General features: G+C 39.2%; 1 protein-coding gene across 3 annotated transcripts; it reads right to left on the minus strand.

Moving 5' to 3' along the window:
• cep170ab (centrosomal protein 170Ab) lies at positions 1-27,244 on the minus strand. Of its 3 annotated transcripts, XM_072916398.1 has the most exons (19): positions 27,049-27,242; positions 19,274-19,419; positions 19,095-19,184; positions 17,209-17,290; positions 17,001-17,056; positions 16,583-16,745; positions 14,119-14,247; positions 11,586-12,038; positions 10,132-10,502; positions 9,924-10,043; positions 9,594-9,723; positions 7,892-9,289; positions 7,520-7,754; positions 7,208-7,316; positions 6,951-7,112; positions 5,882-5,970; positions 5,400-5,493; positions 4,162-4,213; positions 1-572 (listed from the first exon to the last, which is right to left on the minus strand). In XM_072916398.1, exons 2-19 carry the CDS (start codon positions 19,376-19,378, stop codon positions 361-363), a joined length of 4,050 nt encoding a protein of 1,349 aa, XP_072772499.1. In that variant the 5' UTR covers positions 19,379-19,419; positions 27,049-27,242; the 3' UTR covers positions 1-360. The 3 variants fall into 3 exon arrangements, with proteins under 3 accessions (XP_072772499.1, XP_072772500.1, XP_072772501.1); XM_072916399.1 differs by lacking the exon at positions 14,119-14,247 and having other exon boundaries at positions 27,049-27,241; XM_072916400.1 differs by lacking the exon at positions 4,162-4,213 and having other exon boundaries at positions 421-572; positions 27,049-27,244.

A 27,244-nucleotide genomic window follows, 5' to 3' on the forward strand; every position in this document is an offset into this window, starting at 1 on the left:
GACCTTGCCAACATTTTTATAATGTATTTACAATTAGCAGATTTTGCATTTGCTCTATGTTACATTAGTAATGTATTTACATTGCAGACATGTTTAGTAACCACATACATACAAGACTTTGGGTAATAACAACATAGTGCAAAAAGATGAGTTGATACTTTGTTAAGTCATGATGCATATGGGTTTGGAAACTTAATTTGTTTGGTTATTTACTGTTCTCAAATCAGCGGGCAGATCACTTACTTTTCCTCTTTCAAAATCAAAATACCCACAGTCCTTTATTCTGAAATGGACGTTGGTTTACGGGGGCATTCTCCGATACAAAGAGTGCATTAATCAGATGCTTTAAAGGGTTGGTAGTTATCCAGACATCTGTTGGGATCCTGGGAATTGTTCTGCGACCTGTGAATGCTCTGTTTCATTTCGGGCTCCTCCAGAGAGCACCGTGGAGGAAGCTTCTGCTCCAGACGGAAAAGACGATTCTGCACTCTTTTGGTCAGTCAAAGGGCTGGTTAGGCCCAGGCTGGTCAGGGCATCAAGGGTACCATCTGGGTCCACCATCATATCAATGACTGTTGGAGCAAAACACATTTGATTTGATATCCTCTACATACCACGCACTTGATTGACACTAAGCTTAATTTTGAATGACAACACATTATTAACTACATACTGTATTAGTAAATGTGTAAACAAGTCATTTGAAACTGATGATATTTGTTATAAAATTGTCCGACATCAGAAAACACAGGGCCTAATTAAATGAGTAAGTTTAAGGATGCCTGTCTTGATACTTCCAATCCTCTTTACCACAGACCCATTTGACTAGATTTACTTTAATAATAATAGTCATTCATTTTTTTGATACAGCGCTTTTAAAAGGCACTCAAAGATGCTTACACAATAATCAAAATAAAACATGATCATAGTCATAAAAGCACATACAGTATAATATTAAAACAACCAGTAACCACATAAAAATGGGCAATTTGGATAAGAATGTTGCATTATGAGATGGTTTGTCCAGTTCTAAAAGCAGTTTTGAAAAAGTGGGTTTTTAATAGTCCTTCTGCAGAAAGGGGGAGAGAGTTCCAGAGGGTGGGGGCAGAGATGGAGAAGGCACGGTCCCCCCAAGTTCATCGACTATAGAGGCAAATTAATGACTTAATTGATCAACAGTTTTTATGTATGTATATTTTTTTAAAGGAAAGATCATATTTTTCTAAACACAGTGTTGAGTAAAGTAAAAATGTAGGCGTTGTGTAAACGTTAAAGTTAAAGTACCAATGATTGTCACACACACCAGGTGTGGCGAAATTATTCTCTGCATTTGACCAATCACATTTTGATCACCCCCTGGGAGGTGAGGGGAGCAGTGGGCAACAGCGGTGGCCACGCCCGGGAATATTTTTTGGTGATTTAACCCCCAATTCCAACCCTTGATGCTGAGTGCCAAGCAGGGAGGTAATTGGTCCCATTTTTATAGTCTTTAGTATGACTCGGCCGGGGTTTGAACTCACGGCGTACCAATCTCAGGGCGGACACTCTAACCACTAGGCCACTGTAATAGCAGAGGTCATGTTGGATTGCTTCAAGATGCAATAAATCTACCGTTTTCAACAATTGACCAATTTATTAATGGACATTTAATCAGTAATTATGGTCATACTTATCCACAGTATTTTTTAAACAGCACTTTATTTCTACCTATTCAACTCATTCCATTGTCAGACAAATCTCTGACAACGAATCGATGAACAGATGTGTGTCGAGCTCCATCCTCTACAAGCTTACCACTGATTGTCAGTTGTGGGACTATTTACTATGTGAAAGACATAACTTTAAGCCAAATTTATCATAAAGTTCATCATTAAGTTCACCAACAAAACACAAGCAGCGAGTCAAGCTGAAAGGAACAAACGTCTACAGCAGTGGCTTTTAAAAATGTTTCACCAAGTACAACCTCAGAAAAAACTTGGATAAGTACCACCATAATGACCAATATTAAAATACAGTAGCAAAGTAGGCCCAAGTATTCATTTAAAACAAGGCAGGGGTTTTATTTAACAAGTCACAAGTTTCATTTTTTGTCCACTGTAGCATTACACACAGTTTGAACAGTAACACTGTGTTTGAACATAGGAAAATGAAACACAAATCACTTAATTTGGTGATTTTTTGGCATACCACTAGAGGTACACAAGCTCCATCTAGTCGGTACCACATTTTGAGTATCAGTTGTCTACCTGACAAAACGCAACACTGACAAGAAGGCACACGAGTTGAGTAGGCATGGGAAAATTCAAGGTACTGAGAGAGCCAATTGTAAAATCTAATAAAATGGAGGAGAGGAAAAATTTAAAGTTCTTGTTGTCCAAAGACATGAAGGAACTAGACAAAGAGTGAACATGACATCTCCACTGCAAGGAAATACAGAATGCAGCTAAATAAAACAATTATTTAATAGTAACATAGATTCCGACAGTTTCTACAACATTAAGTTAAACATTACAATTATTTACTATCACCAAAAAGTTATTACCTCATGTACAAAACCCAAAACCAGTGATGTTGGCACATTGTGTGATTTGTAAATAAAAACAGAATACAATAATTTGCAAATCATTTTCAACTTATATTCAATTGAATAGACTGCAAAGACAAGATATTTAATGTTTGAACTGAGAAACTTATTTTTTTTGGCAAATAATCATTAGCTTAGAATTTAATGGCAGCAACACATTGCAAACAAGTTGGCACAGGAGCATTTTTACCACTGTGTTACATGGCCTTTCCTTTTAACAACACTCAGTAAACGTTTAGGAACTGAGGAGACCAATTTTTGAAGCTTTTCAGGTGGAATTCTTTCCCATTCTTGCTTGATGTACAGCTTAAGTTGTTCAACAGTCCTAGATCTCCATTGTGGTATTTTAGGCTTCATATTGCGCCACACATTTTCAATGTGAGACAGGTCTGGACTACAGGCAGGCCAGTCTAGTACCCGCACTCTTTTACTATGAAGCCACGTTGTTGTAACACGTGGCTTGACATTGTCTTGCTGAAATAAGCAGGGGCGTCCATGATAATGTTGCTTGGATGGCAACATATGTTGCTCCAAAACCTGTATGTACCTTTCAGCATCAATGGTAACTTACACAGATGTGTAAGTTACCCATGCCTTGGGCACTAATACACCCCCATACCATCACAGATGCTGGCTTTTCAACTTTGCGCCTATAACAATCCGGATGGTTCTTTTCCTCTTTGTTCCAGAGGACACGACCTCCACAGTTTCCAAAAACAATTTTGATGATATTATGGACCACAGATGGTGAAATCCCTAAATTCCTTGCAATAGCTCTTTGAGAAATGTTGTTCTTAAACTGTTCGACAATTTGCTCACGCATTTGTTCACAAAGTGGTGACCCTCGCCCCATCCTTGTTTGTGAATAACTGAGCATTTTATGGAAGCAGCCTTTATACCGAATCATGGCACCCACCTGTTCCCAATTAGCCTGTTGAAATGTGGGATGTTCCAAATAAGTGTTTGATGAGCATTCCTTAACTTTCTCAGTCTTTTTTGCCACTTGTGCCAGCTTTTTTGAAACATGTTGCAGGCATCAAATTCCAAATAAGCTAATATTTGCAAAAAATAACGTTTTCCAGTTCTAACATTAAATATATTGTCTTTGCAGTCTATTCAATTGAATATAGGTTGAAATGGATTTGCAAATCATTTTATTCTGTTTTTATTTATGAATTACACAACCTGCCAACTTCACTGGTTTTGGGTTTTGTATATTAAAGGATAAATTATGAAGTGTAAATAAATAAATACATAATACATGCATTGAGATTTATTCTTTTTTTCAACATCTTCCTTACTTTCATATAGGAAGTGAACTCGATTTAAATGTGGAAAAGTTATGATGTGAATTAATTATCAATACAAGAAACGGAGAACAGATTGAATATAAGTTATGCTTCTTCCTACTCCTTCTAGGATATGTTGAATTTCTTAATCTGACTTATTAAACATACCTGAAACAAATACATCACAACCATGAATTCAACTGTACCTTACTACTTGTTAAAAACGAGGCTAGAATATAGCCATCCTTCCATTTTTTTACAGAAATAATACATTAATCAGATTCATACCAAGCAGTTGTCTTTCCACTCGTTTTAGGTCTTGAATGATTGTGGAAATCTCCTGACGAAAGAACATAAATGACAATTAAATCTTGTTCAAATGAGGTAAAGTAATTGCAACATAATATTGTCAGCTGAATTAACGTCCATGTTTGGGCATTAGCTGTACGCACTCATTTATCCTCTATGAGCTATATTTCACTGCGAACAAGACAGGCAAATATCTTCTGGGGTTCACATGAGGCAACTGGAGAGTATTAATGGCCATGTCCTCGAGTGAAGCAGTACTTCTGAAAACTGTAACACGGTGCACCAGGAACTCATCAGTCTTTTTGCTCCCTAAGATATCTGGTGTTTTCTCTACTCTAAATAGGAGTGTAGCACAGCATCATCAAGACATTCAGAAGATTTATTCCCCCACACTAATGAAATACTGTCAACATGATCAACGTCTTCCTCTGCAACAAATCCAATATTTTTGTATTTACTATTGAGGACGAGAGAGAGGATTTTCTACTGTGCGCCATTATTGGATTATTCATGTAAACAGATTATAACAACATATTCTATTACTCGAGCCGTGACAAATTGCGTTTCACGCTGTGTCATTTTGTATTCATAGCAAAGTAATCCAAACAACGTACATTACAGTGCCCCCCACTACGGAGGCCAACCCACACCACCATGACGGTCAAGTTTATGTCATTTTATTTTATTTTTTTACTCAGCAAGTGTAATTTAACCCTTTCATGCACACAATATAATCAGCTACTTAAGAATCTTTCCCAAGTGGTTCAATTATTCTCAAGGCAAGAAACTAAATTCTACTTAAAGATTTGGTGAAATATGTGTTTTAAGTCATGAAAAACATATTTTCAGAAAAATAAAAAATACAAATATTTTTTTTATTTTTAGTGATATCATATTCCAATACTGTTAAATGTATTACAGAAATAATAATAAAAAATATATATTAATATTTAAACTATCAGGACTAAAAGCCACACAAATATTGCTACCCTGTACATTTTTAATAAAAACTACATTTACCTTCTATTGCTTTCTATTATGATAGGTGCTGGCCATTAAATGATAAAACCGACCGCAATACAGTTGATTAGGCCGTGTGCTTGTGTTGGCCTTCGTCATACCCCTACCCCTCATATTATTTGAATGTGAGACATGCAGAACGTAATGAAAATAAATTTAGCAAAATTATTAGATGAAATAATTAAAATTGTAATCACCTTGTTGGAACTCTTCAGCAGTAAGGAGTCATGCTCTGCCTGAAGTTTGCTCTCAATCTCTTCCCACTTCCTGTCTTTATCTTTGAAAAGTACCCTTTGGGTTGAAAGCAGCAAAAATACATTAAATAAAATACAATATATATTTTTTAAATATAGCTCTACTCACTGGGGAATTCAGATCTAGATTGCATTAATGTAAGGCATGTTGATGAAATGTAAGAAGGCAGTGATTTGTCATCCTTTGTGCTATATCGGTTATAATTTGCTGCTGGCTGTCAGTGTGAGCCCTTGTGATGTGTCACTTTATCTTGGTCAAGTTTGCCTGGTTTCAGCTTATACGAAGGAGATCAAAGGAAAAATAAATCACATTCCAGTATTTCAAGGTTTCCTCAGTGCATTGTATGGAAATACTACACTATACTTTACACATAACTGGACATAACGTTTTATATTTCTAACTTTGTGTTTGTCGCGATGCTTACCTGATCTTGCTGGCTGTTTTGTCGACTGATTGACGTATCCTGGTTGAGAGTTGATTCACAGATGGTAGAAGTAAACTTTCTAGCATTGCCTGAATGATGTAAACATGTTTTAACCAAACAGTGACAATATATTGCGGTTGTAAACAATATGATTAAATTATTACTAGTAAAAAGTTCAAATGTATTTATTTGGTACTACTTGTCAACAACAAATACAACTGTAATACACATTACTCAAGGGCACTTCTGCAGGAGTAGGTAAACATTCATAAAAGAAGAAAGTAAAAAGTAGGTAAACATAGGTAAAAGAAGGTAAAATTATCTAGGCATAAGTAAAATAAGGTAGAAAAATAGGTAACCATAGGTAAAAGAAGGTAAATGTGTATCTAAGCATAGGTATAAATAAAACATTGAGTAAAGGTAAACCTAAGTAAGATAAGGTTAAAGAGGTTAATGGAGTAGGTAAAATAAGGTTAAAAAGTAGGTTAATGTAGGTAAAATACGGTGAAAATAGGTAGGCATAGGTAAAATTAGGTATACATGGGTAAAATATAGTAAAAAAGTAGGTATACATAGGTAAAATAAGGTAAAAAAGTAAGTATAAATAGGTAAAATAAGGTAGTAAAACCAGGTAGAATAAAGTAAAAAAGTAGGTAAACCGGTAAAAAGAAGGTAAAAAATAAAGTAAGCATAGGTAAAAAAAAGTAAACAAGTAGGTAGGCTTAGGTAAAAAAAAAGAGGTACACATAGGCGAAATAAGGTAAAAAGTAATTAAGCATAATCTCCAATAACTAAGTGCAATTCGTTTTTATTTGCAGCGTACCCTGTAGACCTAGTCCTTACAGACTGCTCCTGCGACCACATTTTACTGCGTATGTACAGTGCTCCCTCTAGTGGTCAGTTTGTCTTAAATTATGCTGCAAACGCATACAAAGCTTTTACTTAGCACTGTATTGTTCATTGAAATAAATTATCATTCTATTTTTCTAAAACTGACACAACTTTTAGTCCAAAGCGGAAAAAACATCAGTATTACAGACTGGCATTGATTGATAATAGTGTAACTCACTTCATCTCTGTTCCATGTCTGTCGACGAATGGAGCGAGATGCCTGTGAACTAGAAGACCTCGGTCTCAGTTCAACTGACATCCCATTATTTTCCAGGCTGTTGTTATGATCTGTGGAGGGACCTCCTTTGTCCAAGCTGTCATCACAGCCATGACCCTCCAACTATAACACAATCGAAAGGATTCAGGGCATTACAACAATTTGATCTTATAATATAGAATCCTCTTTTTCTTGTACTCAGAAAAAAAATACAATACCAAGACTCCAGGGTCAGTGGCTGCTGGGCTGACTGTGTCAATCTCTCCAGCGACATCGTGAATCTCTCTTGCAAGCATGGCTAAGTCTTTGGCCAAGTCTTGGCTAATCCTGTCCATCAAATACAAATAGAACTTCCATCAGTTTCATACACAGAGCAAAATACAGGAACACCTCAAACGTTAAATGCCCCTCGGGTAAGACATGGTACAATTACAATTTTAGGGTAAAACACGTTTTTAAAGTTGCACAAAACTTTGGGAGTTTAAGTTTCCAAAACAATCCAAAGAGATCAGTGTTCTCAAACTGCAAACCTGGCTATTTCCTCACTGTGTGCTGTCCAGTCTCTCATATACTCATCCTGCTCTCTAGACTGTGGCTTCAGTCCAGCAGGATTAGGAGCACTTGGCCCTGAGCCACCTAGCTGGGCCACCCGTGTGGAAGGTACCAACCGTGCATTGCCCTGTTTAGACATATGGCGGTTGGAACCATACTCATCCTCTGAGGTGGAGGCATAGTCTACAGGCACACGGCGCCATCGAGTGTTGACTATGGAAAGAATGAAAGATTACAGTACTTGACATATTCGTAAAATCCAAGAAGCTTAAGAAGCATATAAGGGACAAACCAGACCAAACAAGAAAAAAATAATCTGTGAAAGATTAGAAGGTATATTTTACACCCACCTGCTGGTGTGACGTGTCCATGTGAGGAGGGGGCTTTACTTTTATCTGGCAGTTTGGAGGCACTGTTAGCTCTAGCTCTGGGTCCAGCTACTGAGGACACATTGCACCCTCTTAGTCCTTGTCGAATAGCAAACTCACCAACAGTACTTCTTGTTCCAAATCCTCTATTCCTGGTCACAGTGGCTTCAGAGTCACTCTGGGCAGAAGGTGAGCCAACCCTTGGCCTCCTCGGCTGTGCCAGAGCCTCTATCCTAGACATTCCCCTTTTTACCATCCCTGTTCTGGATGTGGAACTAGTGGTTGAGGCCTCAGAGGCCACAGACATCTTGTCCAGATCAGCAGGTTCGGTGTCGGTGGAGTCCCCTAGCCGAGCTCTCCTCAGTAAGGATGACCTTGTTGGTCTTGGTTTTGGGACACCTGTGGTTTTACAGGCTGGGACAGAAGCAGGGGGCTGGGTGGTCTTAGCCCTACTCGATTTGGTGCTGACCCCCACTGTTGTGCTTCCTGCCAGGGCTCTAGCACGTGAACCTCGGGTTTCCTGTGTGGAAGTGGGCTGCGTGTCAGAGAGAAGTGAGTTAGAATTGACATCATCATCTGTGAGGTCCAGAGACGTCCACGGCTGCGCAGGGCCAGATGTTCTGGTCTTAACCCTTTTGTCCACATTTAAGCCTTTATTGTTGGAGCAAACCACTGTTTTGTCTTTTTGATGTCCCACTAGAATGCGCCGTTTTTGAACCACTTTCCTAGCTCCATCGGCCTGGCTTACTGTACTAGTTGTGTCCACATCTGACTCGGGAGACATGGAACCTTCAATAGACTGACTTGGTGGATCCCCTTGATCTGATATGGTGCTCTCTAAAAATGCTGCCACTGCCTCAGAGTCTTTCTGTAGTGTGACACTGTCCATACCAGCCCCCTGACTCGGAGGTCTGCTACCTGTGAGTCCATCAATGCGAGGAATCAGCTCAATGGGCACATTGGAGCTTGATTTCTCCACAGTGAAACTCTCCTGTCTCAAAAAAGGTTTTCCACCACTGTCTCGGTTCTTCTGTTCTTCTTTTTTTCTCCTCTGTACCGCCTCTTTTCTCCTCTCTCCACTAGTCCTTGGACGAGGGGGTAGCTTAGCCATTGCCTCTGACTGGCTTCTTCTACTACTGTCCTGCGACCTGGCTGGCGAGGAGCGACAAGGACTGCCATGACCAGGCACATTCTTCCCCCTAGCTATCTTCTCTTCCTGGTTCTCCTTCTCTTGCAGTTCTGTGTCCTGTTTCTCTCCCAAATCTGTGCACATTGGGGTCCTCCTTACATGTGCAACCTCTTCACCAGGCACCTGCGGCAGAGTCCTTTTTCGTTCTTTTTGACAAGATGAGTCGAAGGAATGGCTGGATTCACTTACTTCTGCAGAAATAATAATAACAAATATATATAAAGTTGATGTTATTGTTCATCCAGGTCATTGTATTCTCAGGGCATTCAGTCGATCTCAACTGGACTGTTAAGTATGTCTTAAAAGAAGTTTTGCCTCTCATCTGAGCAAGCTTCATGAGTTCATGCTCATAGACTCATATTGGTCAGATTTAGTCTACACGAATGAGAGACGAAACGTCTTCTACACGTCTTCTAAGACTAACTGAACAAACAATCTTTTCAACAAATGCACTTATGGTTTTAATACCTCCTTGGTGCAACTTAAGATGAATACCTTTGTCCATAACTAAACTGTGACTCTCGCCACCCGATCCCTCTGGGTCTGTCCGAATGTGGCTGGCAGCAAGAATTGCCCACTGTGAGACCCAACGAGGACCGCCCACCACCAGCTCCTCAGGCAGAACCTGAAATAAGACAGCATGTACCAGTCAGGAGTACATGGTACATTTTCTAAAATAACAATGACAGTATTAACACCTCTGCCGAGTTAGTTAATTATTTCTCATTTGAGTTATACAAAAGAACAATAATTTCAACAATTACAATTAATTAAAATACATTTTATTTTAGTGGGCAGACATTGAATAAGAGTTTGTTTTTGTACCTCTGTTTCTATGCATACAGGCCCACAGTCTCTGGTAGCAGACCTCTGGGAGTGGAGGGTCTCTCGTAGCTCTGTACTGTCCCCTCCGGACACATGCACAGTTTCATCGACACCAAAAACCTAAAATATACAAGCAGATAAAAAATACCAAATGCACTGTTGAAATGACTTCAAAGTGTAGGACTAGAAGTTGTTTCTTGATCCCCACCTTGTCAATCATTTTTCTAGCCTCTTCTTCTTCTTGATCTCCATTTTCCAGCTCAATGGTGTATGTCCCTCTGTCACTACAGTCATCTCCGTGGTGGTAGCACTCATCTTGACTACTTTGCTGATGTGGCGCACCACCATGTTGCCTTTCCATAAAGCTAATTGCCACTTTTGTACTTGAAGACCTACGACGGCGTGCAGGGCTTTCTTCTTCTGCAAAGAGCCCCTCTGGAACATTAGCTCGCCCTTCCCTGATCTTCATTCCTGCTCCGCTCCAAAGGCCCCATGTACGCTCCTCCAGTGCAGCAGCCCTGCGTTGCTCACCAAGTGCATTCTCTGAGTCACTCTGTGTTCCATCCTCATGTTTGCTGTCTGGTAAGGAAAAGTGCACGTGCGCTTAAAGGAAAACTGCACTTTTTTCTTAGATTTTGCCTATCGTTCACAATCATTATGAAAGACATGACGATCGATGGATATTTTTTTTTTATGGATTCTATCTTGTAAATAAATGTAAATAAAAGTCCGCTAACAGCGGAGCTAATGGGAAGTACTCTATTTCGTCCAAACACACACAATAAATAACCATTCAAAAAACCGCCAAAAATACTACATTTACATTTTGTGATTTGAATATTAACCAAGTATTGGTGATATTGTTATTACAAGCACTAACGCAGACAAACTATTTATTGCGGCACTGTGATCACAAGGCTGTGTACAATAATGACATGATCGACTGGCGAGGTGTTTACTCGCTTACTTGTTCCCTGGATGTTTATTGTGGATCATAAATCATTTATCTCACCTGGACAGAAGAAGTCTGAGGACATATTCCGAGAAGTTGGTACACTAGAACCTGGAAATGGCGAGAACGACACGAAAAGACGCTGGGCTCCCATCCAACCCCACCCCGTTTCTTCATGAGGATTATGGTGATTCTTCATCTAAATACAAATGTATGAACATCCTAGCAGTCGGCATCTTAATGACAGCAGATCTTGCACAGTAAGTGATGTTGTATTATACGTGTTGGCTCTCATGAAGACTGCAATGAGTAGTAAAAAAAAACAGACGTCGGATTCGTTTTTTAAATTAATGTGCCGCGTAAGCTTAAAATGATCAAAATATGTAAATACTAAATGTTATCATAAATGTGCCCGTTACTTCATTACATATATTGCATACTTACATCATGTATATAAAACCTCAATGGAGGTGTTTGGATTTTTTAAAGGGATTTATAGGCGGAATTGCATGGCTCCCATAAGCTCCATTGTAAGCAGACTTTTGATCGCATTTATTTAATATTTAGAATGCAAAAAAATATATAATAATAACATCCATCGTCATGTCTCTCATAATGATTGTGAACAATAGGCAAAATTCCAAAAAAGTACAGTTCACCTTTAAACTGAGGTATAGCATATCTATATGGTCAAAAGGTGAATTACATACCCTTCAGACTCCTCAGCTGTACAGGTATATCGCTCTTCACACTTTCTCCGCCATCTTCTGCAGCTGTTTCTTTGAGAGTCAAAGGCAGCTCATTTTGGGCCAGCCAATCTGCAACTTTGACCTCTGATGCCACCATGGCTGTCTGAAGTGGACTCAGCTCCTCCCCCACGCCCTTTTTTGGGCGTGGTCTTGTGTCTAGGGCCAATTTTGCCACGCGATCTTTTACCGTCACTTTGCTTGATGCTCCAGCATCAAATTCAATGGTGAAGGAAGCATGCCCATGGACAGTCTCTGCAGTGGAGGAAGAACCAACCTGTTGGTCTTGGGATGCTCCCTCAGCACTAGATTTACCCGCTGATGGAGCATCCTTTGTGGGGATTTCAAAGTAGCTTGGCTCCTGAGTAGAGGTTATTTGCTTGGCAGACTTTGACATTTCTGCACTCTTCTTGGTGTCTGTAAGACATAACAAAATGACATGCATTTAGTACTTCATTTACCTCTTTCGGTAATGTACATTATTAGCTTATCACCAATGTTGGCCAAATTGTTTTTAAAAAGTAATTATTTTTAGTTACTAGTTACTTTCCAACAACAATATTTAATTTGTAAAGGAAATACAGCATCATACATGTCATTAGTTACCAGGGAAAGTAATTATTGTGTTAATTAACAACATTTCTGTTGAGAAATGTTTCATGAGAATAAAAGTTAGTCACAATGGATGTGGACACAAGTGTTGCTCTGCAGGGTACATAATAATTCACATATGTGTTCTTGACTTTTACATAATGGACTTTGAGTGCCTGTAGTTCGATCCTGAAACCGCCCGTTTTTTCCTGGAAGTCTGTGAATGCACCTCACGTGAGTGTAGTTGGTGAAGAATGAGTAAGTGGGGGTGTGGCGAGGATGGAGAGTGCAAGTGGGAGCTAGAGGTGGGCGGTAACATTATATCGTATATATATATATATATATATATATATATATATATATATATATATATATATATATATATATATATATATCATATAACGTATTATTTTCGGGCCTCCCTATGTCTAGCATTAAAAGATTACAGTTGGTACAAAATGCGGCTGCAAGACTTTTGACAAGAACAAGAAAGTTTCATCATATTACGCCTATACTGGCTCACCTGTGCACTAAAGATGCGACTTTAAAGTTTTACTACTTACGTATAAAATACTAAACGGTCTAGCTCCATCCTATCTTGCTGATTGTATTGTACCATATGTCCCGGCAAGAAATCTGCGTTCTAAGAACTCCGGCTTATTAGAGATTCCCAGAGCCAAAAAAAAGTATGCGGGCTATAGAGCGTTTTCTATTCGGGCTCCAGTACTATGGAATGCCCTCCCGGTAACAGTTAGAGATGCTACCTCAGTAGAAGCATTTAAGTCCCATCTTAAAACTTATTTGTATACTATAGCCTTTAAATAGACCCCCTTTTAGACCAGTTGATCTGCCGTCTCTTTTCTGCTCTGCCCCCCTCTCCTTCGTGGAGAAGGGGGGTACAGATTAGGTGACAACAGATGACGCGCTAGCTGTTCAAAGTTGGGACCACTCATCTGTGCATCAGTTGGGGACGTCTCTGACTTGTCTCCACTCAAGATGATCCCCTGCTGGCCCCACTATGGACTTGACTCTCACACTATTAACTAGATCCACTCGACGTCCATTGCACCGGTCGCCTCATCTGCGGTCCCGTCCAAGGTTTCTCATTGTATCCCATTGGGTTGCGTTTTTCCTTGCCCTGATGTGGGATCTGAGCCTAGGATGACGTTGTGGCTTGAGCAGCCCTTTGAGACACTTGTGATTTTGGGCTATATAAATCAACTTTGATTGATTGATTGATTGATTGATATCATGTGCTGCCATCTATGTCAGTGGAAATGTTTATTTTTTGAGCTGACAAGAATTACATTTCCAACTAGAGAAAACATGTTGCAGTAAGTTGTAGCTGTTTTTGGTGTTTTAGCTGCACATATGTTAACATAAGCCCTGTTATAACATCATAAGTGACTGTAAAATGTGCATTTTTTGTGGTGCATGCTGTAATATTGTCTGTCTGTATTTCACACACACGCATGCACACACAAGCACCAACTGCGATTGTAGTGTAAGTACCATTAAAAAATAGCTCCTAAATAAATCAGATGTTACTTACCAATTCCTCAGTACTTGAGTATTTTTTCCTTAAACACTTTTATTCAAGTAAGTATTTTATTCACTATTTTTTACTTTTATCTGAGTCATAAAACACTAAAGTAACAGTACTCTTGCTTAAGTACAAAATTTGGTTAGAATTGAGCACTAATGAAGACATGTTAATGTTGGAAAAAGAGTGTCAGACTGTGTGCTTTTGTCGTGATGCTACAATAACAATGTGGCACATTTCACTGTAGCCGCTTTAAATAAAAATGATTACATTACCTTTTTTAAAATAATAACTGTGTTAGTAACGTTATTCCCAACACTGCCTATAACAGTAGCTGTAACCTTACAAAGTATAGTATTTTACCAGTTTGAGCTTTATCCCGCTTCAAATTCTTTTCTGCAGGCCTTCCAGGGTGTTGGTCATTGTCTCCATCTCCCCACCAGGCAGGTTGTCCGTATAGGGGTGTTCCCCTGTGTAACACTGCTACATCCCCTGGAGGAATATATACTTGGAAACTTACAACCGAGAGGCAGCAAAAAGAACACTAAAAGTAAAGTTCTCACTGGCAGGTAAGCACATAACATTGGACGAAAGTTGGATTTCAGAAGTGGGGGGGACACAATTGGCTTGAGTACAGGAGGCATGGTTTGAAGGATTAGATGCATGTTTTGGATTATTAAGAATACCTGATAAATTATGTATTTATTTACAGCGCATTAAAAAGAAAAAAAAAAAAAGGCCAGTCTGTTCCTGTTTCCTGCTCTCTTTCTGTTCCATATAATGTACTATAAACTACACATGTAGTAGTACCATATTTTTCGGACTATAATGCGCACTTACAATCCTTTCATTTTCTCAATACTCGACAGTGCGCCTTATAACCCGGTGCGCCTAATGTACGGAATCATTTTGGTTGTGCTTACCGACCTCGAAGCTATTTTATTTGATACATGGTGACATGATAAGTGTGACCAGTAGATGGCAGTCACACATAAGAGATATGTGTAGTCTGCAATATGATGGAAGTCACACATAAGGGATACGTGTAGACTGCAATATGACTCAAGTAAACAACACCAACATGTTATATGTTTCAATGAAAATATAGAACATTACACACAGTGCTCAAAAATCTATCAACATGTTTTAGTACGACTTTGGTAAGCTATGAAGTCGCACCGCTTGATGGATTGTACTGTGCTTCAACATACAAGTATTATTATGGTGCGTGTATAAGGTAAAACATATTATCTGGCGTTTTGTTTTGCAGTGTTTTGCAAAAGCAACTTTTCTTATCTTCTGGTACCTGCTGTATTTGGGATCTGCATAAATCCTGAAAATGTGCGCGCGTCCGCCTTTGTAGTCCGTGCCGAAACCGTAGTCAATACGCTTCTTCTTTTTCTCTATCTTGTTGTTATGGGACATTCATCCTCTGCTGTTGCCATTTCTAATATAAAGTAGTGTAAAGTTCTTACTTATGTCTGTCAGTAAACTCGCCATGAAAGCTATAAAACATACCGGTGTAGTGAGTAAACATTATTCACCCAAGGAACTTTAATTATTAGAGAGTTCCGGTCGGATGGTTTTTCACAGGACACATTAATGTTATTGCACTAGTGAGGCACGGATGAGGAGATGCTGCTCCGTTATTGATTGAAGTAAAGTGTAAATGTCATTAAAACAGTTAGCTCCATCTTTTGTCACTTCTTCCACTCCCGTCCTTGCACGCTACACCGCTACAACAAAGATGACGGAGAAAAGGCGCCTCCAATGGTCAGCCACGTAAATAAGACCGCGCACCAAACGGTGCATCCTGAGGCGACTGTCAGAAAGCGGCTTGAAGATGATCTGTAAAACATAATCTATGCAACATTTTGACTAAAGAACCACCATTACATGTTATGTAGACCACAAGGAAGTGTTTTCCATTTAGAAAAAAAAAATATATATGACTCCTATAATGCGCCCTATAATCCGGTGCGCCTTTTGTATGACCTGACTAGACCCGCTCATCGGCAGTGCGCTTTATAATCCGGTGCGTCCTATGGTCCGGAAAATACGGTACTTTAACAGTATTTGAAAAATGGTATGATCTCACGCACCAGTTTAATAGCAACACAGCAAACATTTTTAAATAATTTCTAACACAAATATCTCTCTCCTGTGAATGATGGCAACTCGTTCATACCTCACATCTGACCTCTTATTGGTCAGCTGCTAATCCTGTTAATCATTGTCAAATTGGCAAGATCGCAGCGCCAGTAAGCCACTCAATGAGCTTGTGGGCGGTCTAAAGGAACAGGTTTCAGTCTGAGAGTTGGTTTTCTGCCTGCCACAAGTGTTTGACTTGTCTCTATTCAATAGTGTTACATCATTTTTGGACATTAAAAAGTGCAAAGCACCAACACTGCCCTCTACAAATATGCAGAGGACATGTCCCTCTTGACCCTTATCCCCCGAAAAAAATACGTCCATGCACATAACAGTCGCCAGTTTTGGGAAACAACAACTGAAATGTAAACTACTATAATAGAATCATTCAACTCTCTGCTGAAATAAACATGTGTTTCATCATAGCTAAGGATGGTTAACGCATAGCCTGAACAGTAGTTCAGTGGTTTAATCTTTTGCCTGACAGCGATAGGGTCTCTTGTTTGATCCGGGACTTGGGAACTGCACCACTCCAAACATCAAGAAACTATACTCCTTTAATGTAGCTAAAAAGTGAAATTGCAATTTCGACGACAGCGCACAGTATGTGAACTGCACAAAATCAGTGACACACTGAATATTATTGCAAGATAATCATCACTCAGTAATAACTAACCTGTCATCTTTTCCTCTGCCCTGCTGGGCTCCGGTGGGTTAGCAGAGGATCCCTCACACTGTGGTGCCGCCGCCTCAGGGGGTTTGCCTTCTGATTTTGACGACTCCCCCTCCACAGGCCTCCTGAGCTGACTGAGCTGAAGCTGGCTGCTGAACTTCTCATGCTGACAGTGGGGAAAAGAGTAGCGAGGTGAACCGACAGTAGTGAAATAGTGAATTAGTAAAATACTAAGGTATTTGGAAAGCCTACGTGTTTGGGATGTATGTTGTATACTTTGATAAATAGCTCTTGTAATAGAAATAATGTCCAGGTACCTAATGAGGTGGACATTATTCCCTTTATCTCAATCACTGCTGTTTCACTTAATAACCAGAAAAAAATCATGATTTTGCCACTTCCTCTAAGCAGGTCGTCTCACCTTTAAGGCCTCCTCTGGGATATGTAGCTCTCCACGAACCACAGTGAACAAGTTAGTATGTGGGATATGTTAAGGTGAAACACAGTAAGATGTCTGCATAGCGAGACACTTGTGATGTATAATGCAGAAGAGTGCAACGCTAATCATATTACAGTGTTGTTCAAGTACACTGACCTTCTGGTGAAAACACAAGCACAGGCTCAAAGGATATCGTAACCAAACCTCAATTTGTCATCGATCTTCAGTGTGACATACATTTGCTCCTCTATTCTCACATCATTGACAAAAGTCTGCAAGCAAAAACAATGTTGCTTTGACAAGATTTTATACTGTATACTGCATGTTATTTCAAACTGATTAACAGGTTCATTTCATACAGAATGTTAGCGCACATTACACTTACACAGAGGGAGCAAGTGGAACAGAGAGACAGCTTTTACATACATTTGTAATTACTCCATGCTTTGATGTAATTTTAAGACTGGTCCGTGAGGGAAACCTGCGAAACAGGCTTGTAGGGATGATATAGCCTCTGTGTTTTTTCCCGACCTAATGTATATATATATATATATATATATATATATATATATATATATATATATATATATATATATATATATATATATATATATATTTTACAAGCTCAGACATCATGAAAAGCTATATATATATATATATATATATATATATATATATATATATATATATAGCTTTTCATGATGTCTGAGCTTGTAAAAATAGCATAATATAAAAACAACCAACATTTTCATTTCAACAGACATAATTTTATTTTGGTATATTTCTGTTTCATCACTTATTAAGCTGCCATACCGTGTTCTTACTATATGCTCATATGTTTTTTTATTTTTACTGCGTAGCCTTTGGTCCAATTTTGATTTATTTTTGGACTTTTTAGTCCAGACCGAAGAGGAGTTATGGGGATAACATTCAGAAAATATTCTTTTTGTTTGATTTTGTATTTGAAATATTTGTTTTCTTACATTTGGGTCAATATAGCAGTTTTTGATTTTATGGTGCACCAATCAATGTAGAAATTCAAAATACGTCTACAGTAACATTCATAACAAGATGGTACTCGTAATGACAATTGCGCTAATCATTAGCATTATCAAATGGTAAACCTAATGTACATGTACATGTATATATATATATATATATATATATATATAGTCGAGGTTACTGGGGTATATCCGTTATACAGTACTCAATACCGGGGTAGAGCGGAATATACGTTAGGTCAGGAAAAAACACAGAGGCTATTGCATCCCTACAAGCCTGCGAAACAGGCTTGTAGGGATGCAATAGCCTCTGTGTTTTTTCCTGACCCAATGTATGTATATATGTATATATATATATATGTATATATATATATATATATATATATATATATATATATATATATATATATATATATACATACACTTAAATATTATAAATAAAATCTTACCTCAACTTAAGAGTGTTTGAGATAAGAACTGTCTCTCAGCTAATTGTTACCCTTTAAGTTGCAGCCAAAAATCTGAGTTACAAACATTAGTTGGTGTAGCAAACGTCACAGTGAACCCTGTAAGATCCGACCAAAACATCGGGTTTTACTCTCCAGCATTAGCTTAAATCGACATAACTTTGGTTTCCAACCATGGTAAGGATAATAGGGACTGTGAGGGACAGTGCAATTAAAAACGTGACCGAGTGTGTCGCCAACTTGGTGGAGCAGTTGGAGCGTTTCACTGCTAGCCTGCACCATACTGAAGCAGAAGGAGTCTAACACCAGCCAAGGACGTTAAAATAATATCCAAACGGCAGACATTTATCCATGAAAATATGGAGTACTGATGGTGCGTTTGACTGCGATAACGTAGAAGTCCACTTTCTATGCTGTACATTATTATTACATGACTTCAGAAAACTACTGTAGTTGTTTGTAGTACATACTAGTTCTTCATGTCACAGATTAAATTAAGATCGTAAATTGAGGTACTTCTGTTTAATGAAAAATCCGTACCTCTATTAAAATAATGATAATTACTACAGACCGTTACAATAACATGCTGACAAAAGCCAAAACTTTACCCCATTCAAGCTTCCCAGGTCCTTAACTTTGTGTTCATCTGTATCTTCCTCATAGTTGATGACAGCATGTTGTTTGTCAACACTGCGGGACTAAATTACACAAAGTCACTGTTAGTCATCCTCCGGCTGGATTGCAATGAGATTATTGTGACTGACAACTCAGTGTAGTTCATCTTTACCTGCAGCATGAGTTCACAGTCGTCCCTTCCCACAAAGATCATTTCTCTGGGGAGACGATGGCGTGTCCCCCCGCCACTCACCAGGAACCAGGATGTCAGACTCATATCTGCCCTTCAAGACCACCTTAGACCTTTATTGCATCCTGCTGAAAAACACATATCAGAGGGTCAGCAGGTACTGTAAATCTACACCTGCCCGACTCAACATTGGTGAAAAATGGCATAAGATTTCATACAAAAGAGGTATGACAAGTATGCTTAATTGTGACACAGTGGGAGAGATTTTTGAAATTTTTAGTGCACGACCTTCAGGATACAGTACTACACTCTTAGAAATAAGGGTTCTAAAAGGGTTCTTCTACAAGGGCTGAGGTTCTAACTGGAACCATTTGCTTCTGAAAAACCCTTTCCCGAAGAAAGGGTTTTTCAAGGGTTCTTGGTAACGCTAATGGTTCCAGTAAGAACCATTTTGATCCAGAGAACCCTTTAAAACCCCTTTTCTGAATAATTGGTTTTAAAAGGGTTCTCACTAACACTAAGGGTTCCAGTAAGAACTATTTTGATCCAGAGAACCGTTTTTGGAAGAAAGAGTTCTTCAGGGATTGTTGAAAGCATGGGTAAGATCCTGTGTCACCAGGGACATACTTCCTGATAACATTTGCCAATAATGGTGCCTATCTTTAAATAAATGTTTTTCTCATTAAAATGTTTTGAATGTTTGTTCAATGTCAACATGATAAATGACCACAATATAATATGAACTAAACTGATCTGTAGAATACAATATGGTTATTTATAGAACCCTCAGAAGACAAGACGGTTATCGGTGAAAACCTTTGAAAAGGGATGTTTTTAGAACCCCCTGTGTCAGGTCTAGATGAAACCCTTGAAACATGAAAGAGTTCTTTGTGGAACTACCTGTGTGGGTTCTAGATGAAACCCTTGAAACCTGAAAGGGTTCTTAGTGGAACTCCCTGCATGGGTTCTAGATGAAACCCTTGACAAACGAAAGGGTTCTTAGTGGAACTCCCTGTGTGGGTTCTAGATGAAACCCTTGAAATACGAAAGGGTTCTTAGTGGAACTCCCTGCGTGGGTTCTAGATGAAAGTCTTGAAATACAAAAGGGTTCTTAGTGGAACTCCCTGTGTGGGTTCTAGATGAAACCCTTGAAATACGAAAGGGTTCTTAGTGGAACTCCCTGTGTGGGTTCTAGATGAAACCCTTGAAACATGAAAGGGTTCTTAGTGGAACTCCCTGCGTGGGTTCTTTGTAGAACCTCTCATGGGGGGTTCTGGGTGGAACCTTACACACACAGTTCTAGGTAGAACCCTCCAAAAGGGTTCCAGGTGGAACCTTTATAAAAAGGTTCTACCTGGAGCCAAAAAGGGTTCTCCTATGAGGACGAGCCGAAGAACCTTATATGGTTCTACTTAGCACTTTTATTTCTAAGAGTGTACTACTGCAAATAACAGCACTCGTAGTAAACGAATTTGAATATAAATACAACAAAACAAAAAGACCATCTTAACACCCACAGAGGCCTTTTGCGGTGCTCCACACCATGGTCTGCTTTGTTGGGGGCAGCACGGCCAGAAACAGGAACAGACCCAACAAAGCAACCAAGAGAGCCAACTCCATCCTACACTGCCCACTAGCTCGCGACCATTGTCCGGACAAGCAAGAATCCGTCCAGGGAGACCGAAGTGTCTGACATGCTCATCCAGCCGTGACGCTTGTCCATCCTGACGCTCATTGCTAGCACCGCAGCCATGTCTCTTCCTCCGCAACCCTTCCAGTCTCTCCATGCAGGCTCCGGTGTGGTAGAGAATGCTAGCAGCTTGTCTCTGGTGCCAACATTGTCATGGCCAACAGGCAGGCCCCCAAGACATTCAAAAAAGCACAATAAAGCAGCACAAAAGTCACAAATGTGCCACCCCTTGTTGCGCAGTCCCGAAAGGGGACCGAACCAAAATGCAAAAAACACATAAAAACAAGATGGAATCATCAATAACACAAAGTAATACATAGAGCACAAAATTCCTGCAATTAGCAGCCACTACAGCAGCGCCATCTTGAAAATAGCCATGCTTGCTATTTCTACAACAATCGTACTTAGTTTTCTTACTCCCCACAATTTGTGAGGTTCAGTCTGTTTGCCCAAAAACAATAATATTGTCAGCATTATTTTGAGACTAATTGAGCACTAATGCAGGAGTTTTTATTGAGAGCCACATCGCAGGGATGGCTGCCCATAGAGGACTGCTTGTAACAGTGAATATATATGAATATAAACATATAAGGATTCGGCTCAATAAATTACATAATGGCCTGAATATTATATATATATATATATATATATATATATATATATATATATATATATATATATATATACACATATATATACATATATATATATAATATATATACATATATACATATAAATATGTATATATGTATATATATATACATACATATATATATATATATATATATATATATATATATATATATATATATATATATATATATATATATATATATATATATATATATATATATTAGGGCTGGGCGATATATCGATATACTCGATATAGCACGGGTTTGCCTCTGTGCGATATAGAAAATGACTATATCGTAACATTCGAGTATACGTTCTCACGCAGTTGCTTTTAGTTGCTGGCATTACACTACAGGCTTTTTTCACTCTTTCTTGTCTCTCCTTCTCACAGAGACTTAAAACAAGCGCACTTTCTTACATACGTCACATACTGTCACGTCATACGCCCTCGCTGAGCAGAGAGGTAGCAGCATGGGTAACATTACCATGAATTGATTAACGTGGACCCCGACTTAAACAAGTTGAAAAACTTATTCGGGTGTTACCATTTAGTGGTCAATTGTACGGAATATGTACTATACTGTGCAATCTACTAATAAAAGTCTCAATCAATCAAAACAGATGCTAGCGGAGTGGTGCGAGTGGTAATACGAGAGAAAGAAGGTTCGAATCTGGTAACAAATGAAGGAAGAATTAATTCCTAAGAAAAACAGCACGGGGTCCATCGTCTGGCGGTGGTTTGACTTCAAGCGGGAAGATGTCGAACAAGTATGTGCCAAAAGCGTTGCTACAAAAAGTAGCATTACTGCTAATTTGTAGCATCATTTGAAAAGTTACCCGCTAGAGAATGAAGAGTGCTTGAAACTCCGCATGTCAACATCTCTGTTTGGTGCCATACCCACAAAATGCCGAAGCAACCATTTCCAGATCAACACAATATGAAAACAATTGTCAACAACAGAAGGAGATAGCGTCCGCAGGAACCTACCACATGACGAAGGACATAGACCATTTGATTTCTTATTATGCAGCTCATTTTTATTTGACAGTTATTGAAATATTTTGTGCGACATCATGCACAAAAGTGCACTTTATTTGTTTTAAACTATTGTAGTTGCGTTCTGTACAAAAAGTGCACTTTAATTTAGTGTTGTTTTGATATGTCATCTTAGTGACATCATGCACAAAAGTGCACTAATAGCTTGTTTTAAAATGTCTCTGACAATCTTGCCCTTTCTGTTTTGAAATGACATGAATGTTTGTGCCACTGCTTAATAACTGTTTAATAAATACAGTATTGGTGAATTGACTTAATTGTGGTTTCCCTCTCTGCATGAAAGTTTAAAATGAGCATGTATTAATGCAGTATGAAGAATGTTTTAATGTAGACACATATAATCATCATACTGCTGTGATTATATGCATCAAGTGTTAATTCAAGGCTAAGGCAACATATCAAGATATATATCGTGTATCGTGACATGCCTTAAGAATATTGAAATATTAATAAAAGGCCATATCGCCCAGCCCTAATATATATACAATATATATATATATATAATATATATATATATATATATACAATATATATATATATATAATATATATATATATATATATATATATATATATATATATATATATATATATATATATATATATATATATAATATATATAACCCTGGGCCACACCACATGACAGGTTGGACACAATGGACATTACATCACTAAAAGCAACATTAAAAGTTGTTCCATTTATATAAGAAGTAAACCACTGGAGAACTGCACCAGAAAACCCCATCTCAGATTTGAGGAGATGTATCAGTATACTGTGATCCACAGTATCAAAGGCAGATGTCAAATCGAGTAAAACCAAAACTGTGTAGCGACCAGAGTCAGCAGCCATCATCACGTCACTGGAAACTTTCAGAAGAGCAGTTTCGGTGGAGTGAAATGACCTAAAGCCAGATTGGTACTTATCGTAAAAATCCTGCTGTTCCAAAAATGAGGTTAGCTGCTTTGCTACAACTTTTTCAATGATTTTTGACATGAAGGGAAGTTTTGATATGGGCCGATAATTATAAGCTCCACCGGATCAAGATTAGGTTTTTTAAGGATGGGATTCACCACAGCATGTTTAAAAAAGCTGGGGATCAAGCCAGACTGAAGTGAAAGCTTAATCAATTTTACCACCCAAGGACCAACAGCATCAAAAACATTTAAGAAATGTGGAGTAGGAACAATGTCCACAGGGCTTGATGTGGGTTTCATTTTGCCCACTAAAACCTGAACATCCTGTAGGCTGACGACAGGAGTAAAGGAAGACCATGATGAGCACACAGGGGATGGAGTAGTGCACAAACCATCCAGGAGAGGACTAATACTGGCCCTTATGTCTTGCACCTTGTTCACAAAAAAGTTCAAACAAAACTATTACAGTCATCCTGTGTGTGTACACACGCACCTGAGGAGATGGAGGTGCAACAAGATTGTCAATAGTGTCAAATAAGACTTTAGGGTTTTTCTTATTACCGCATTATTCGGAGTATGAGTCGCACCGGAGTATAAGTCGCACCTGCCGAAAATGCATAATAAAGAAGGAAAAAAAACATATATAAGTCGCACTGGAGTATAAGTCGCATTTTTGGGGGAAATTTATTTGATAAAACCCAACACCAAGAATAGACATTTGAAAGGCAATTTAAAATAAATAAAGAATATTGAACAATAGGCTTAATAAGTGTACGTTATATGACGCATAAATAACCAACTGAGAACGTGCCTGGTATGTTAACGTACCATATTATGGTAAGAGTCATTCAAATAACTATAACATATAGAACATGCTATACGTTTACCAAACAATCTGTCACTCCTAATTGCTAAATCCCATGAAATCTTATACGTCTAGTCTCTTACGTGAATGAGCTAAATAATATTATTTGATATTTTACGGTAATGTGTTAATTTCACACATAAGTCGCTCCTGAGTATAAGTCGCACCCCCCAAACTATGAAAAAAACTGCGAAAAATACGGTATGCAAAATGATATTTGAAACGAAAGCCGAGCGAGCACGTTTCATCATTTCATTTAGCTCCATTATTATCAGCATCTGTATTGACTCACACAACCAGGCCCACTCTCTGCAAGCTGCAATAGCATCACAACAGGCCTTGCTGACTCACGGCTGAGTTAGTGGGATTTACAGTAGTGCAATTCAGTGACTGGGACTCCTTTAAGAGCATCAGCTCCTTCTGAACTTGACATCCTCCCTCCTCATAGGGAGGATGTATTTTACAGTGCCCTGGCTTCAGCGGGCTAGAAGCATTTAAGTCCCATCTTAAAACTCATTTGTATACTCTAGCCTTTAAACAGACCCCCCTCCCCCCTTTTAGACCAGCTGATCTGCCGTCTCTTTTCTGGTCTGCTCTCTAATGTAGAGGTGAGAATCCAATTCAGTATTTTTAAAGGCACCGACCGTATTGATTCACGTAAAATCCAACGGCGCCATATTTTGACAACTCTTTTGCTTTAGATGTCACGTCCAGTTGCAGACTAAACAAAACGTGTGCGCACCCATGGTCTGGTGTATCGAGGAATTCAGTTATTCCTACAGAAGGAAGGGGATTTGTAAGGCTCCATTTGTCGTGGTTTACCTGACACATGAACCGTGACAAATTGGGGGTTTGGACAATCCACTTTAGCCGCCAGATGGCAGTTGAGTGTTGAATATCTTAAAATGTGTTTTGTGGCAATTCCAACTTTGCCCACCGCATCAGTTGCTATGTAGCCTTTAAATAGACCCCTCTTTTAGACCAGTTGATCTGCCGTCTCTTTTTTGCTCTGCCCCCCCTCTCCTGCGTGGAGATGATTTGCTCGCTGTTCAAAGTCGGACCCGGGGTGGACCACTTATATGTGCATCAGTTGGAGAGGTCTCTGCGCTGCTGACTTGTCTCCACTCAAGATGATCCCCTGCTGGACCCACTATGGACTGGACTCTCACACTATTATGCTAGATCCACTATGGACTGGACTCTCACACTATTAACTAGATCCACTATGGACTGGACTCTCACACTATTATGCTTGATCCACTATGGACTGGACTCTCACACTATTAACTAGATCCACTATGGACTGGACTCTCACACTATTATGCTAGATCCACTATGGACTGGACTCTCACACTATTATGCTTGATCCACTATGGACTGGACTCTTGCACTATTAACTAGATCCACTATGGACTGGACTCTCACACTATTATGCTAGATCCACTATGGACTGGACTCTCACACTATTAACTAGATCCACTATGGACTGGACTCTCACACTATTATGCTTGATCCACTATGGACTGGACTCTCACACTATTAACTAGATCCACTATGGACTGGACTCTCACACTATTATGCTAGATCCACTATGGACTGGACTCGCACACTATTATGCTTGATCCACTATGGACTGGACTCTCACACTATTAACTAGATCCATTATGGACTGGACTCTCACACTATTATGCTAGATCCACTATGGACTGGACTCTCACACTATTAACTAGATCCACTATGGACTGGACTCTCACACTATTATGCTTGATCCAATATGGACTGGACTCTCACACTATTAACTAGATCCACTATGGACAGGACTCTCACACTATTAACTAGATCCACTCGACGTTCATTGCACCGGTCGCCCAGGGAATGGAGGGGTCCCCACATCTGCGGTCCCCTCCAAGTTTTCTCATTGTCACCCCATTGGGTTGAGTTTTTCCTTACCCTGATGTGGGATCTGAGCCGAGGATGTGTTGTGGCTTGTGCAGCCCTTTGATACACTCGTGATTTAGGGCTATATAAATAAACTTGGATTGATTTGTAGATACGGTAGATTGACGTAAATACGGTTAGCCACACATTCATGCTCAGATATGTTTGAAAATGGCAAAATATCAACTGTGCTGGCAAGAGGAGGCAGCTGACGGCTAATTAGCCAATCACGGCGGCTTAAAATGAGCCCAGTGCAGGCAGGCCGCGTTTCATTCGGATGCGTTCAATAGTCCATAAAGAAACATGTCATCTTAAATAAACAGACGAGATGGCACAACACTGTGTTCATAAGCGGTAATATTGATAATAAACATGACCGTTTGTTGCGATGTTTAATCCGGAATAGATGTAATGATCCCTCTACGCATAACTAACAGCGAAATAACGCGTATTATAGATACATTCTGGCTCATTTAGAGAGAAAAAAAGAATGAACCCGTTTACGAATGCGCTCTGGTTAGCCCTTTTTATGGCTGACGTATGAGCTGTTAGCCTGGTCATAGAGCGATGTTCAGCTCAACAGCATCAGGACCAATAAGCAGGAGGTTTATTTGAATAATAAAAAAAAAAAAAAAGCATTTATAGAAACATTTGACTCACCAGCTGCTGTGCGAGGATGAAAACCATCCGAAATGCACTTGATTTCAGCACCAACCTGGAGCTGCTCGTCCTGCTCTCCGAGAGCTGGCCGCCCAGCCCAGCCGACGTTACGCCGTCTTGGCCTCACGGTGGCGCTGCGGGCTCATGCCAGAAAAAAACATGATATGGTTACATAATAGTGACAAACTCTGAGTGA

This window comes from Nerophis lumbriciformis, linkage group LG27 (assembly GCF_033978685.3).
Source record: "Nerophis lumbriciformis linkage group LG27, RoL_Nlum_v2.1, whole genome shotgun sequence".
In the NCBI taxonomy this organism is placed as follows: Eukaryota; Metazoa; Chordata; class Actinopteri; order Syngnathiformes; family Syngnathidae; genus Nerophis; species Nerophis lumbriciformis.

Coding starts and splice junctions, on each gene's coding strand:
- cep170ab (XM_072916398.1), bottom strand. CDS start 19,378: ATGAGTCTGACATCCTGGTTCCTGGTGAGTGGCGGGGGGACACGCCAT. Junction 19,185..19,273: donor ACTGTGAACTCATGCTGCAG/GTAAAGATGAAC, acceptor TGTGTAATTTAG/TCCCGCAGTGTTGACAAACA. Junction 7,755..7,891: donor TGGACACGTCACACCAGCAG/GTGGGTGTAAAA, acceptor TTCTTTCCATAG/TCAACACTCGATGGCGCCGT.